Source organism: Anolis carolinensis, chromosome 3, assembly GCF_035594765.1.
Source record: "Anolis carolinensis isolate JA03-04 chromosome 3, rAnoCar3.1.pri, whole genome shotgun sequence".
Lineage (NCBI taxonomy): Eukaryota > Metazoa > Chordata > Lepidosauria > Squamata > Dactyloidae > Anolis > Anolis carolinensis.
This window is the reverse complement of record NC_085843.1, coordinates 155,303,858-155,320,395: the sequence shown is the minus strand read 5'-3', so window position 1 is coordinate 155,320,395 and position 16,538 is coordinate 155,303,858. Positions and strand designations below refer to the sequence as shown.

At 43.3% G+C, this 16,538-nt stretch overlaps 1 protein-coding gene across 1 annotated transcript in view; it reads right to left on the bottom strand.

Moving 5' to 3' along the window:
• Window positions 1–14,645, bottom strand: part of tnfsf11 (TNF superfamily member 11) — a 32,089-nt gene extending 17,444 nt beyond the window's left edge. Inside the window, exon 1 of the mRNA XM_003218629.3 lies at window positions 14,310–14,645. Within this exon, the coding sequence (XP_003218677.1) occupies window positions 14,310–14,537 (228 nt within the window). The 5' untranslated portion in view covers window positions 14,538–14,645. The remainder of the gene's footprint in view (window positions 1–14,309) is intronic.
• Window positions 14,646–16,538: the final 1,893 nt, after the last annotated feature.

The following is a 16,538-nucleotide window of genomic DNA, read 5'->3' as shown; positions in this document are numbered from 1 at the left end:
ATTAACACAATAAGCAGAAAAGTCCATAATATTTAAAATACCCTTTCACCTTTGAAATATTTTAAGTATGTGGGGTTTTTTAAACAAAAAACATTCTATTATTCCCATAACTTTTAGGCAAAATATATTTCCTCATAGTTACGTTGATTATCTTTACTTACATGGAAATTTAATATTGTGTGGTCTTTTGCTTGGCTACATTGTAAAATATACAACCCATGACTGGATGAGCACAAGAATTATTCCAAAGTGATTCAAAATACGTATTATCAGGTTCATGCATGTTATTTTGTCAAAACACTGGCAACTATGGCATCTTACATTATTCATTCTTTAAAATCAACATTCTTCAGAAAGGTGGCAGAATCTATCATTTTTTATTTTTTAGTTAGGATTTCCTGGAAAAAAACAATCAATAACACCAGTAGTAAGATTGCAGCATTATGATCAGCACCAAATTGAAAAAGAAAAACTTCCAGAGTTAGTTTAACAGCTTTAGGGTGGCCATGTTTGGTACATTAGATCTATACAATTTAACCCTGGATGAAATGTAGAGAGGCAATCATAAACATTTCAAATCTATAATTCGATGGATGAAGTTTAACAAAGTGACAATACAGTCAAAAATCACTTTAGTCTTTTGTTTTATTGCTTCCATAATTTTAAAAACTAAAACTTTTTTCTTTCAGAGACTTTTTTTGTATCCAACAGGCTGAAATTGATCAAAACTAGGAAGGGAGGAGAAGAGATGTCTTCAAAACTTTTTAGAACTGGGCTGGAAAGGTCTTGTGTGCATTATTTGAACTGTATGCCTTCAACATAGAAGTTTTATGGATAGTTTTATGGATAATTTCAATACATTCTCTCATCTTGTATTCTTGGTCACTAGAGGGAGAAGCAATATAATAATAATAATAATAATAATAATAATAATAATAATAATAATAACAACAACAACTTTATTTATATACTGCCCTATCTCCCAGAAGGGACTCAGGGCGGTTTACAACAGTAATACACAGCATACAATACAAAATATATACAATACACAACAATATAAAAACAGATTATTACATAAAATAAAATGTTACACTAAAAATAGCAATCAATGATAATCACAACAGGTTCCAATCAGGGGGGGGTTCATAACCCCATAAATTAAACATGGTCCATAATCCGGAAAGATGAAACTATGCAGTATATATTGGGTCAAAGTCGGTGGGCTAACCAGAATGGATTCATTCGAACACCTGCTGAAACCACCAGGTTTTGAGCTCCTTATGGAAGGAATGCAGAGTAGGGGCAAGTAGATGATATCACTATGAGCTGGCTTGGATGGCAGTCCATTGTCACTGAGTTACAGACACACTTTCCATGTACTTTGCTTATGATGACAACCAAGGGCTTGTCTACATTGATGGGAATTAACCCTGTTTGACACCGTTTTCACCAATCCGCATCAACTATGCAATGACCCTGTTAACATCCATTATTATTGTTATTATCATCATCTTTATACCACACCTTTCTCCCTGTGGAGACTCAAGATGGCTAACATTCCACACTAGACAAGTTTAAAAGAGGCAATATAAAAATTAAAAAAACAATTAAATATTAACAGTGTGGTAAAAACAGAATTAAAATACAGTAAACACACTAAAATGTGTTTAAAACTTATATGTGCTGATATTGTCGTAACCAACCACTACATTTTCCACTACCCAACTCACCTTACTGCTAGGGTGCAGTTCACATTTTAATCATTATTTTTGGTCAGACAGTATTGGACGCTCCACCTTTCCCCCCCTCCCTGCTATCATGAATGTGAATAAACATATTTTATTTTAAGTGGAGGTCAGCTAATACTATTGTACTGATGTGCAAATATTCAGACATATGAGCCATCTCCTTTAAAAAAGGGTATTCAACCTGGTAGAGAATCTCTTTCTGGCAGGAATCCTCACCTCCCATCACCCAGTTCTTCCCACCACCAACTCCTCCCACCGACTACATAGTGAACTAATTAATATCTTCTGAAAAGCCAACCACAAAGTTAAATATCCAGGTTTTCTGCAAAATCTGAGGGTAAGGGGCACAGTTTTTTAAATGAAAGCCCAAAGATATGCATTGACACCGGTGTTGTGTGTCAGGGTCAGAGCACATATGAGGTAAGTACAATATTTTTAGTCCATGTAGTCAAACCCAGATAAGGAGTAAATAAATTGTTTAGAACAGGTAGTGCAATTATTACAAAACCAAATGTACAATCTACTGAAATGTTGAAATCTCAATAGCACACCTAGCTTCGCAAAAAATTCTTATGAGTTCTGTGTGAAATAAAGGAAGTCTCACATTCATGATGACACGGTACTACAGGAATGAGTGGTAAAATACCCTGCACAATGGATGAGTAGTGATAGCTAGACAGCCAGCGGGGGGAGGGGGGTTCACACAAGAGTTACTGAAAAATTCAGGGTTTTTCCCATATCTTTCCATCAATCAAAACCATGAACTAATTACATAACTATTAAAGAGGGCAAATTAAGGTAAACCTATTCAGAGTGAAACTTTTCACTACACCCTACACACAAAACTGATTCAAATCAAAGCAGTTTTACAGATGGAAGCTCAAGAAGATCTTCCTTTTCTTGGAAGGTAGGAGACAGGAGAAATGACTCAGGCAATGAGAATAAATGAGTGGAAGATACTGGCGTAAAAAGGCATGATGAAACATGCCTATATACTTAGGTGCAGTGGCAGTCATATCCACGTTCATCCCATGCTCAATTTAGTAGAAATATTGGACAATTCTCCGATTAACAACCAATCAATAATTTAAATGGCCTTAGAAAGTGGATAAACAGAGAATGGAATTTAGAAAGCTGAATAACGCTTGCAAACCAGCACCAGCACACAAAATTGGGGTTCAATGTACAGAACTTGACATGGAAGGAAGCCCCTCTGACCCTTGAGAGTTGTAGACACTCCAAGGCATATTTTACACTATCAGTATTTACACAGAGAGACCTCCGCACAGCAAGAGCATAGGTATCCCTCTCAGTAGATACTAGTGGACAGGGTTAATGCATTAAAACCCGAATCTCATCTGGACAACCTTCTCCTTTGGTTCTTCTTTACTGATGTGTTTAATCAAAATTGAAGTACTAGTTTCAGAGCAAGAAGCAAATTAATTACTTTGCTTTCCAACAGTTTTTGTTTCTGGTCTTGCAGATAGGATTTAAAATGAGGAGGAAGACACATAAGAAGAATTTTGCATGTCTAGAAATCACAAAAGATTACCATGCTGGCAGAGGGGAACCCTGGATTGTGAGATCTATAATTTCCCATCTAGTTTGAGAAAGAGGGAGAAGGGGAGTAATAACTAGAGTATTCTGGTTTTTCCTAAAATATCTATTTTATTCCTAAATACTTCAGTATGAAAGACTGAGTAGTTTAGATGGTGAATCTGAGTTATACCTTAAGAGTAGGAAACCCTACAAGAAGTTACAGTCATATAAGGGCCATAAATGTATTTGTTGTTTTCCAGAAATTTTATCAATAGATTCCTCTCAATAAAATTGAAAATTAAAGAAACAAAGCATGGTCTTTCAAACTAATGTTTGTTTCTACTGGCAGCTCAATACCTCTGCTTATGAAGAGGGAATGAAAAAAAAGGTAATCCTTTTATTTTGTGGCCCAAAATCTCTGAACAGAAGCAGGATGGCCCACACCAAGAAGCCAATCCAACTTCACTGTTAGCACCTGTACTGATAGGCAGAAAACACTATCTACTTTTTCCAACCATGCAAAATTTTGTGAACAGTTAGCTCTTTCATACCTTTCTTTTTTGAAACAAAAAGGACTCAAACTCCTCACTATTTCTACATGGCAAGGTGTACCATTGTTAGCTGTCCTCCTCTATCTTTTTCAGTTCCTTGTTTTTATTTGATGAGGTGACCAAAACAGCACACCATATTCTATATATAACGGAACTATGCTGGTTGTCCTTTGCTGTTCTCAGAGTTGCTGCTCTGAAAGTGGGAAAAAAGAAAATACCGAAGTGAGTGAAAAATTTGTTTAATGTTTTTTGTGCAAGTCAGTGTCACAGTTCTAAAGGATGTGGTATTAATGCATGCAAATAATTTGGAAAAAAGAACAGATCTTTTCTCAAGCTACATGTTGATCACTGTGTAAGTTGCATGAGAGCTCCACTGCAACTGGAAGCCACTGCAATTAGTCCAAGCCATCACACTTTATGTCTGGCCAAGCCAAATGCAGCTCACTAGGCACCCAATAATCTACCAGTTCTTGATGTCTTCCTGGTGTCTTAGCAAGTCTGTGGCAAGCCAAAGCATATGTCCTGCCTTTACCTAATGGGTTACAAACTGTGTAGGGCTGCATTAAACTATAAGAAAGTTATTTGATGTTCAAACTTAAAAGGTGCATTACAAATGGATCTGGTCAGACTATTAAAATCAGAGCTCACTCTCACATTTACATCAGTGGCAGCTGATGCTCATCTGGATTTTCAGAGTGCGGACAGCTACAACTGGTTTGCTTCTCACCCTTGGATGGTTTAAGGACATCTTGTATGCCTTTGCTGGAAGAGGGCACAGCCACACATGACCAACCAGCAGGATTTAGAACTTTTCAATAGTTACATTTGATGAAAAGGAAAACATCTAATGGATGCAAGTCAGCCAAAGCTAAGCAGCTCCTCACATACATGCCCTACTGTCAAGGACAGAACGCCACAAGATTCAAAGTAACAGAGTTTATTAGATTACAGAACTCAAAAATGCCCGTAAAACACAAGGGCCAGGCAATTTTTGCCTTTAGGAGCAAAAAGGGGCAAAAGTAAATGTTCAAAAGATAAACCGGATTAAACCGGAGTTTAATCCGGGTAAAAACAAACTGCTGTCTTCAGCCTGGGTATAAACAAAACGAAAGCCAAGGAACAAAAGATACAAAGAATGCAACTAATTGGCAGCAGATTCCTCTCTGCTGCCAACACTGTGTTTAGAGTAACTTGCGTCGCTCCCACACACACAGCAGACAGGATTCCAACACGAACAATTCCGCCAGGGATTTTAGCAGTAGAGTAGACCAGTTCCGTTCCGTAGATCAAAGCCAGAAGCAGACGTTTGTAGTTTTTCCAAGTCCAAGAAGGGGGGAAGACAAGCCGTGGTCAGTTCAGTCCGAGTTCTCAAAGCAGGAGATGGCGTCCGTCAAGAAGACGACGGAAGGTCAAGCTAATAAGAGTAAGCACAGGTTTGCACAAACAAATGCCCACACAATCCCTCCCGCCGTCTGACCCTGGATTCCAATCAACTTACGTCTCAGCACAGGAAAGTACACAAGTCTTCAGGGAAGCGTCCCACACACACACACGAATCCCAAGCGTTTGCCCAGATTACCTTGCCCGACGCAATTTGCAATTGCTCCCAAGCCCCATTTTATGCCAGTTACAAATCTTCATCACTGTCAGCTGTCCTCCTTAACCCGGGCGTTTCCTCATCACTTTCCTCGTCAGAGCTGGAACACCTCTGACTACGCCCAACAGCATCTCCAGCTGTGGATCCCGTCCCATCCCTCCAGCTAAGCCATGGGTCTAATCCTGAAGGTCCCCATTCATCTTCTGCCCCATCATGGCCAGTGGCCCCCAATTCCTCCCTTACCCGAGTCCAATCCATCTCATCCTCCTCTGAGCTAACCAGCCCTTCCTCCATTCTCTCCGTGAACCCTTCGAAAGACTCTTCGTCAGAGGGTGCTGCAAATATGTCTCGCAGTCTTTTTCTCTCTCGCTCCTCGAGAGTATCCGACTCTCGAGGAGTCTTACGCCCACGCCTGTCAGAAACAGAGCCACGAGGCTCAATCATAACACTATCCCCTCTCACAAAGGCCTCCTCCCCCGATGGCGGAGAAGTGGCAGTGATACCCTCCGCTATAGCACCACGACGACTAGAGGTATCAAGTTTCAACAGCGAACGATGAAAGACTGGATGGACCTTTAAACTAGACGGTAAACGCAAACGAAACGCAACAGAAGAAATCTTTTTAACGATAGGAAAGGGACCCAAATACCGAGGCGCAAACTTTCCCCCAGTCTGTTTAATATGTTTGGAAGATAACCACACCAAATCCCCTTCTTCCAACTCCTCCCCTGCCTGCCTGTGGCGGTCAGCCTGAGTCTTCTGCGTTGCCTTAGCTTCCAATAGTAAGCGACGGGCAACATCATGCAATGCAGCCATTTCCGTAGAGCGGTACACAGGGTCCGAAGAGACCACATTGGTCGACGGCGCCACACCTCCCCGTGGGTGAAAGCCATAAGTAAGCTCAAACGGCGTATGCTGACTAGACGTGTGCACCGCATTGTTGTAAGCAAATTCCGCCACCGGTAACCACTTCACCCAAGCCGTGGGTTGATCTAAACAAAAACAACGCAAATACTGCTCTAAGAGTCCATTAACCCGTTCCGACTGTCCATCCGTTTGCGGATGGAAGGCGGACGACACGTTTAACTTAGTCCCCAAGCACTCATGGAAGTGTTTCCAAAAGCGTGATACAAATTGCGGAGCCCTATCGGAAATAATCACCTCCAACCTGAGGGCCCCCACAGGTACGTAAACCTGCCCCCTACGCACCAATACCCCGTCTTGATCTTGGAGATGCGGCAGTATGGTACGGTTACCTGCTGAGAGCAACATCAGTTGCTCCTGAGTCCACACATCATCTTTCTGAGCCTCAAGAATCTGGTCATGTAACCCGAGCTCATTATCTACAACACACAGCGAGGCAGTAGGCAAGATGGTCTGACATACTACCTGCTCATTGGTCTTAAATTCTGGCTTGCGGGATAAAGCATCGGCCCGCAAGTTTGCCTTCCCCTCCACGAACTGCACCTTGAAGTTAAACCTGGAGAAAAACAAAGCCCAGCGGATTTGACGCTGGTTTAACTTCTTTGCTGTTTGCAAGTGCTCTAAGTTCTTATGATCAGACCTGACCACGATCTGGTGCCGTGCCCCTTCAAGCCAGTGCCGCCACACCTCAAACGCCACCTTAATCGCCAACAACTCCTTCTCCCATATGGTATAGTTCTGCTCGAAGGGTGTTAGTTGCCGCGAGTAAAATCCACAGGGACGCAAGGTCCCTGAGGAATCCTTCTGAGACAATACAGCCCCCAACGCGTAGCTAGAAGCGTCCGCTTCTACCACGAACGGTTTGTCAACATCAGGATGGGTTAGTATGTTGTCCGATTGAAAACTAGACTTAAGTTGTAGAAATGCCTCGTGAGCTTCCCGCCCCCACACAAATGGCTGTTTCTTGCGCAGAAGCTGCGTCAAAGGTACCGTGAGCTTTGCAAAATTCGGAATAAACTCCCGGTAGTAATTAGCGAAACCTAAGAACCTTTGTACATCCTTCTTAGTCTTCAGCTCCTGCCATGAGTTGACGGCGTCAACCTTATGTGGGTCCATTTTAAGTTCCCTACCTGACACTACATGACCTAGGAACTCCACTTCAGGCACATGAAAGACGCACTTGGAAGCCTTGGCGAAAAGCCCATTAGCCCGCAGTCGGTGCAGAACCTGCTTGACATGTTGACGATGTTCTTTCTCGTCCTTAGAAAAAATCAAGATATCATCCAAATAAATCACTAAAAATTGGTCAATTAGGTCCCTGAACACATCGTTCATGAACCTCTGGAAGACCGCAGGAGCATTACAAAGCCCAAAAGGCATGACTCGGAACTCGTGGCATCCGAAACACGTGTTAAATGCCGTCTTCCATTCATCCCCTTCCCGTATACGGATTAAATTATAGGCCCCCCGCAGGTCAAGCTTGGTAAAGACCTTAGCCCCTTGCACCCTTGATAACAGTTCCGAGATTAAAGGGAGCGGGTACCTATCCCGAATGGTGTATTTGTTTAGGATCCGATAGTCGCAGACCAGCCTAAGTTCCCCAGTCTTTTTGGCTACAAAGAATACTGGTGCCGCAGTTGGAGAACTAGATGGGCGAATAAACCCCTTGGCTAAATTTTCATCTAGAAACTCCCGCAAAGCTTGCCTTTCCGGTACAGTCAAGGCATACAGCCTCCCTGCTGGCAGTTTCGCACCTTCTGCCAACTTGATGGCGCAATCATATGGCCTGTGCGGTGGTAATTTGTCCGCTTCTTTTTTACAAAATACATCAGAGAACTCCCCATACTCAGCAGGCACTCCCTCCATATCAGAATGAGTAACATTTAGAGTGCAACAGTCCTGCCTCTTTAAAATCACTTTACGTGTTGCCCAATCTACTTGTGGGTTTATTACAGCTAGCCAATCCATCCCCAGGATCACATCATATCTAGGCAAGCTCGTAATATCCCACACAAACGTTCCCGTTACTCCCTGCACCTCCCACGTTACTGCTGAGGTTTCATGGTTAACCACCCCAGTCTCCAGCAGTCTCCCATCTGCTCCTTCCACCCACACGTCGCATGCCTTGCGCACTCTAGGAATGCCATGCTTCTTAGCAAACTCAGTATCAACATAAGAGACCGTAGCCCCTGAGTCCAGTAGTGCCAAAGTAGAAACAAGTTCCCTTCCCCCAACAGATAATGTAATGGGTACGAAAACATGCTTCCTCCCCTCAGTTGATTGCTTGAGGAGCCCTAGTGCATTGGTCTCACGTCGCACTAGGGCTGGCCTTTTCCCGAAAGTTTTGGAAGGTTTCACATTACAATTTTTGGCAAAATGCCCAGCATTCCCACAGTACAAACACAAGCTCAGCTGCCTCCTACGGCTCTTTTCCTCGGTAGACAGCTTTTTAAAGACCCCAAGCTCCATAGGCTCTTCCCCCATTACCACAGGTGCCCTGGTTACATGCATGGGTGGCGCACACATTGCTTTTGAGTGCTTACGAGCCTCGAACCTGGCGTCTAAGCGCAGCACCTTAGCAACTAAGGTATCCCAACTTTCAGCCGGCTCCAAACGTGCTAATTCATCCTGGAGCATATCACTTAACCCAGCAGTAAATAAAAGCATGAATGCATTTTCCCCCCAATCCAGCTGGTGGCGATACAGGTTAAACTTATTTAAGTAATCCAAAACAGTCCCCTTTCCCTGTTTCAACCGATACAGAGCCCACCCAGCGTTCTCCGTGCGGAGAGGATCCCCAAAAGTATCAATTAACAACTTTCTGAAATCATTCAAATTGTCCTTGACTGGGTCATTGCCCAAAATTAAATTAGTGGCCCATTGTCCTGCGGGACCGGTCAACAAACTCAAAATAAAGGCCACCTTGCTAGTGTCTGTAGGATAAGCATGAGCACTGAGCTGAGAAAAATAAAGCTCCACTTGTGCCAAAAAGGTTGGCAACTTGCACCTGGTTCCGTCAAAGCGTTCAGGAGTCAAAACATGTCCTTTCACGGCATGAGCGGTTTGGCTAACGGTAAAAGCCGTTTGCAATTGATCTAATTTGACCCTTAACTCATCCATCGTCTTCCTGACGGGTTTATTGCTGCAATAAACCTTTTATGGGCGTCGGGCAATCTGTCAAGGACAGAACGCCACAAGATTCAAAGTAACAGAGTTTATTAGATTACAGAACTCAAAAATGCCCGTAAAACACAAGGGCCAGGCAATTTTTGCCTTTAGGAGCAAAAAGGGGCAAAAGTAAATGTTCAAAAGATAAACCGGATTAAACCGGAGTTTAATCCGGGTAAAAACAAACTGCTGTCTTCAGCCTGGGTATAAACAAAACGAAAGCCAAGGAACAAAAGATACAAAGAATGCAACTAATTGGCAGCAGATTCCTCTCTGCTGCCAACACTGTGTTTAGAGTAACTTGCGTCGCTCCCACACACACAGCAGACAGGATTCCAACACGAACAATTCCGCCAGGGATTTTAGCAGTAGAGTAGACCAGTTCCGTTCCGTAGATCAAAGCCAGAAGCAGACGTTTGTAGTTTTTCCAAGTCCAAGAAGGGGGGAAGACAAGCCGTGGTCAGTTCAATCCGAGTTCTCAAAGCAGGAGATGGCGTCCGTCAAGAAGACGACGGAAGGTCAAGCTAATAAGAGTAAGCACAGGTTTGCACAAACAAATGCCCACACAATCCCTCCCGCCGTCTGACCCTGGATTCCAATCAACTTACGTCTCAGCACAGGAAAGTACACAAGTCTTCAGGGAAGCGTCCCACACACACACACGAATCCCAAGCGTTTGCCCAGATTACCTTGCCCGACGCAATTTGCAATTGCTCCCAAGCCCCATTTTATGCCAGTTACAAATCTTCATCACTGTCAGCTGTCCTCCTTAACCCGGGCGTTTCCTCATCACTTTCCTCGTCAGAGCTGGAACACCTCTGACTACGCCCAACAGCATCTCCAGCTGTGGATCCCGTCCCATCCCTCCAGCTAAGCCATGGGTCTAATCCTGAAGGTCCCCATTCATCTTCTGCCCCATCATGGCCAGTGGCCCCCAATTCCTCCCTTACCCGAGTCCAATCCATCTCATCCTCCTCTGAGCTAACCAGCCCTTCCTCCATTCTCTCCGTGAACCCTTCGAAAGACTCTTCGTCAGAGGGTGCTGCAAATATGTCTCGCAGTCTTTTTCTCTCTCGCTCCTCGAGAGTATCCGACTCTCGAGGAGTCTTACGCCCACGCCTGTCAGAAACAGAGCCACGAGGCTCAATCATAACACCTACTTTTAGTGAATGAGATTGGACACATACTTGTATTATTAAGAGGACATGAAAGTGCTTCATGATGTCTACAAAAAGACTGTAAAACTAGCTTATTTAAGAGTGTGGCTATTCATTCATTACAGTCTACTTCTGTTAACATCAACAAGCACATTACAGTATTTTCATACCATTAAAGCAAACTGCTTATATTCCTGCAATACACGCAGACTTTTCTATGGTATTCTACCGCCTGCATTTCTTTCTCTCAAACAGAGATCTAAAAAAGAGAAACCCAACCCCAGAATTTGCTTTTATCTCTTGGGGAAGGGAAATAAAAGCAAGTCTCCAGCTTCCTTTAAGAAAGTTCAGAGCACTTAACCAAAGCAATAACAAAAGCCAACTCAGCCAATGAACAGGGTAATTTTCAAGGGAAAAAACAATTCCTTTCAGTCCCAAAGCATAAACCACACTACAGGCGGACTCCTCCCTCCAATCCTCTGCCCCAGCAATTCAGATATAATATATGTTGTGAAGCCTCCAACAAAAACTTATTTCACTCTGTGATGTTTATAGCCAGCTGGATTTGGGGTTTCTTTTGCAAAAATGAGATAACACGACATGGTTGGCATCCCTCAAACAAGAAAAGCAGCAGCATCTCAGGAGGGTTTTTTTTTTTGCCACGTTTGCAAGACAAAGCTTCAGAATCTGTCTGGTATGATATTGAATGTGCCAAGCCCCTTGGATCTTGCAGCAATTGTGTGTTGCTTTCTGTCTCTAAACCTCAGAGTTGTTATGAGGACAAAATGGAGAAGACAAAGAGCCATACACACTACCTTGAGCTCACCAAAGGAAAGGCGGGAAACAAATGTTACTAGAAAGTAAATATATGAGAGGTATTTCCCAAAGGATTGCATTCACTCAATTTCTTGTATTAAGGTTATTCCCTCTGTATCTGGAACGTAATCCCCATGGAGATGCAGTTTCTTACCGTTAACTGCATTATAAAACAAAAAAAAATGCAATACTACAAGGAGCGAACCTCCGCAGGTATTGTCCGTAACCATGACATTCTCAGCATTGCCATATCTACAAAAGCACATAACTGAAGGTACTTAAAAAGGCAAGCGCTGTGGTGGTTACACTTAATCAGCCCACCTTCTGCCCTTATTGTGCCAATCTTCCAGATACTGTCAGAAACAAACACAAGATTCAAACTTGTAGGCTTCAAGCACAGCAAAGAATTTGTAACAAACCCACAAACTTCAAGCACAGCCAAGAATCCACTGCAGAAAGCCAACCTTATGATCATTTCACTAACACGAAGACAAGGAAGCAGCACTTGTATTGAAATCACAGCAGTTCACACACTTTTTTGTTTTGGGAACCTGCTGAATAATGTTGCCACGTGCACATGGCCCGTTGCCCACCTACTACAGCGTGCTCATTTAGTTCTGTACTAATTTGGAGCCTCTCAGTGACTGATTTGGTTCAAAAAACCTGCCCAAACAACCGGGATGCCAAGACTCTACTACTCCAATAAACAACAGACTGTGGCTGGAATCCGGCCACACCTAAAAAAACAACACTATATAACAAAATTTGAAAAAAAAAAACCTCTGTTTCTGATTTGAAAGTGTTATTTCCTGTTTAATTGTGTGGTAGTTACTTTGAAAGTAGTTGTTATACTCCAGAAATTTCATTTTTATGGCGGCCACAAACTATGTTGAATGGGTTAAGACTCTACCAAGATATTCATTGAAAAACTGTAGCAAAATGTGCTGCAGGATGTCCTGCAAAAACAAGGTTTTTGCATTGTGTTGTCGAAGGCTTTCATGGTCAGAATCATTGGGTTGCTGTGAGTTCTCCAAGCTGTATGGCCATGTTTCAGAAGCCTTCTCTCCTGACGTTTTGCCCACATCTACGGCATGCATCCTCTGAGGTTGTGAGGTCTGTTGGAAACTAGTCAAGTGGTGTTTATATATCTGTGGAAAGTCCAGGGTGGGAGAAAGAACTCTTGTCTGCTGGAGGCAAGTGTGAATGTTGCACCTTGATTAGGACTGAATGGCCTCGTAGTTTCAAAACCTGGCTGATTCTTGCCTGGGGGAATCCTTTGTTGGGAGATGTTAGCTGGCCCTGATTATTTCTTGTCTGGAATTCCCGTTTTCCGAATGTTGTCCTTTATTTACTGTCTTGATTTTAGAAGTTCTAAAATCAGAAGACAGATTTTGTTCATTTTCATGGTTTTCTCCTTTCCGTTCCTTGATTCGTGTTTGGGCGCTGCATTTGGTGGTCTCTATGTAGACTTGTCCACAGCTGCATGGTATATCAAGGCACTGCAGACTAATTCAACCAGAGAAGTCAGCCATAACAGAGCACTTGATGAACCAACCTGGACACAGTATATTATTGGAGAACACAGAAATGCTGGACCACTCTAAAAACTACCATGTCAGACCACACAGAGAAGCCACCGAAATCCACAAGCATGTGGACAATTTCAACAGACAGGAGGAAACCATGAAAATGAACAAAATCTGGCTACCAGTATTAAAAAAAACTCTAAAATCAGGACAGTAAATAAAGAACAACACTAAAAAAAGGGAATTCCAGACAAGAAACAATCAGGCCCAGCTAACACCTCCTGACAAAGGATTCTTTCAGGCAAGAAGCAGCCAGGCTTTGAAGCTGCAAGGCTTTTCAATGCTAATCAAGGTGGCCAACTGCAACAATCACACTTGTCTCAATCAGACAAAAGTTCTTTCTCCCACTCTGATGATTCCACAGATATATAAACCTCCCTTGCCTAGTTTCCAACAGACCTCACAACCTCTTAGGATACTTGCCATAGATGCAGGCGAAACTTCAGGAAAGAATTCTTTTGGAACATGGCCATACAGCCCAGAAAACTCACAGCAACCCAATTCAACCTAGTTTGCGGCAGCCACAAAAACAAAGTTTCTGGAGTAGTACAACAAATACAGTAGAGTCTCACTTATCCAATATAAACGGGCCGGCAGAACCTTGGATAAGCAAATATCTTGGATAAGGAGGGATTAAGGAAAAGCCTTACACATCAAATTAGGTTATGATTTTACAAATTAAGCACCAAAACATCATGTTTAACAACAAATTTAACAGAAAAAGTAGTTCAATACGCAGTAATGCTATGTAGTAATTACTGTATTTACGAATTTAGCACCAAAATATCAGGATGTATTGAAAACATTGACTACAAAAATGCGTTGGATAATCCAGAACGTTGGATAAGCGAGACTCTACTGTACTTTCAAAGTCATTCCCACACAATTAAGCAGGAAATAACACCTTCAAATCAGGAAGAGAAACATTTTCAAACGTTCCATAGTGTGATGGGATGTCCACCAAACTTGGAGACATACCCATGAAATACAGGAATTGGGAGGACTGACAGAAGAAGATGGGAGTTGTAGTTCACCCCCACCCAGAGAGCACTGTGGTGTCCTACATGTATGTTCCAAAAATACAAAACCAAACCCTGACCATGTCTAATACCTGTCGTGACACAAAAAAAGACTAAATTAAATAGTATACCTGTGGAATAACTTCAATCCCATAGAAGTCGAATAGCAGGTGTCAGTCCCGTTCTCGCGGGGGACGCGCTTACCTGGGCTCGGAAGTAGAGGAAGAGGGCGAGGCTGCAGACGACCTGTCCCAGCCCGAGCACGGCCAAGGCGGCCAGGAGGGTCCTGGAGGCGGCGGGCGCGGCGTGGGGCTGCGGGGCCGCCCCGCCTGGGCCCGGGGGCGTCGGCGGGGCGCTCTCGTGGGGGCCGCCCCCGCCCAGTTCTTCGGCGCCGCGCAGGTACTTGGAGTAGTCTCGGCTGGCGCGCCGCATCTCCGGGGGCTCCGACGAGCAGCTCTCCCGGCCGGTGAGCGTCCTCCGCGCCCCGCCGCCACATTTATCAACTCAGCCCGGCGAGGCAGCCAATCGCGTCCTTCCCTTCCCAATAGCCACGCCCCCCGGAGAACTTTAAGCTCCGCCCGCCCCCGAAAGAGAAGAAGTGGCCGGAAAGTTTGAGGCTCTAACCCTGAGCGAGGGAGCGTCGGGAACCCTTCTGCGGCGCGCGCGTGCCCAAGGCGGGAATTACAGCTGCGCGAGGACGGCGCGCGCCTGCACGCCACGTGACGCCACTGGACCCTGACGGAGCCCCCCTCAGAGGACACGACGAGGTCCCGCTTTGCTCTACCGCGACAGGCCCTTTTTGTGAATGAAGCCATCCTATATACAGTAGAGTCTCACTTATCCAACGTTCTGGATTATCCAACGCATTTTTGTAGTCAATGTTTTCAATACATCGTGATATTTTGGTGCTAAATTCGTAAATACAATAATTACTACATAGCATTACTGTGTATTGAACTACTTTTTCTGTCAAATTTGTTGTTAAACATGATGTTTTGGTGCTTAATTTGTAAAATCATAACCTAATTTGATGTTTAATAGGCTTTTTCTTAATCCCTCCTTATTATCCAACATATTCGCTTATCCAGTATTCTGCTGGCCCATTTATGTTGGATAAGTGAGACTCTACTGTACTTACTCACTGGGGGCCCTTCCATACAGCCATATCACCCAGAATATCAAGGCAGAAAACCCCACAATATCTACTTTGAACTAGGGCTCCTTCCACACAGCTGAATAAAATCCCACATTTTCCGCCTTTAACTGGAATATATGGCACTGGGCTCAGAGAATCTAGTTCAAAGCAGAATACTGTGGGATTTTTTGCCTTGATATTCTGGGTTGTAGGGCTGGATGGAAATGCCCAGAGCTAAGCCTTCCATACAGGCTGGAAGGGAGATAATTATCAAGGGAGATAATCCACAATATCTGCTTTGAATTGAGGGCCCTTTCACACAGCCAAATAACCCAGAATATCAAGGTAGATAATCCCACATTTTCTGCTTCGAATTGAAATACAGTAGAGTCTCACTTATCCAAGCTAAACGGGCCGGCAGAACCTTGGATAAGCAAATATCTTGGATAATGAGGGATTAAGGAAAAGCCTATTAAACATCAAATTAGGTTATGATTTTACAAATTAAGCACCAAAACATCATGTTATACAACAAATTTGACAGAAAAAGTAGTTCAATATGCAGTAATGTTATGTTGTAATTACTGTATTTATGAATTTAGCACCCAAATATCACGATATATGGAAAACATTGACTACAAAAATACATTGGATAATCCAGAAGCTTGGATAAGCGAGTCTTGGATAAGTGAGACTCTACTGTATATGGCAGTGTGGACTCAGATAACCATGTTAGAGCCCTTCACACCGCCATCTCACCCAGAATATCAAGGTAAAAAATCCCACAATATCTGCTTTGAACTGGGTTATTTGAGTCCACATTGCCATATATTCCAGTTCAAAGCAGAAAATGGGGGATTTTATTCAGCTGTGTGGAAGGGGCCCCAGAATATCAAAGCAGATAATCCACAATATCTGCTTTGAAGTGGGGGGGGCTTCCAAACAGGCTCTCTATCCCAGTATCTGATCCCAGGTTTTCTGCTTTAAACTGAATTATATGAGTCCGCAGTAACAGATAATCTGGGATAAACAAAACATGGGATCCAATCCTGGGATATAGGGCCTGACTGGAAAGGCCATGGGTTATCTGAAGCCCCTTCCACACAGTTGAATAAAATCCCAAATTATCTGCTTTGAGCTGGCATATATGGCAGTGTGAACTCAGAAAACCCAGTTCAAAGCAGATACTGAGGGTTTTTCTGCCTTGATATTCTGGGTTATATGGCTGTGTGGAAGGGCCCTTAGTCCACACTGCCATATAATCCAGTTTAATGTGGATTATATACAGCTGTGTGGAA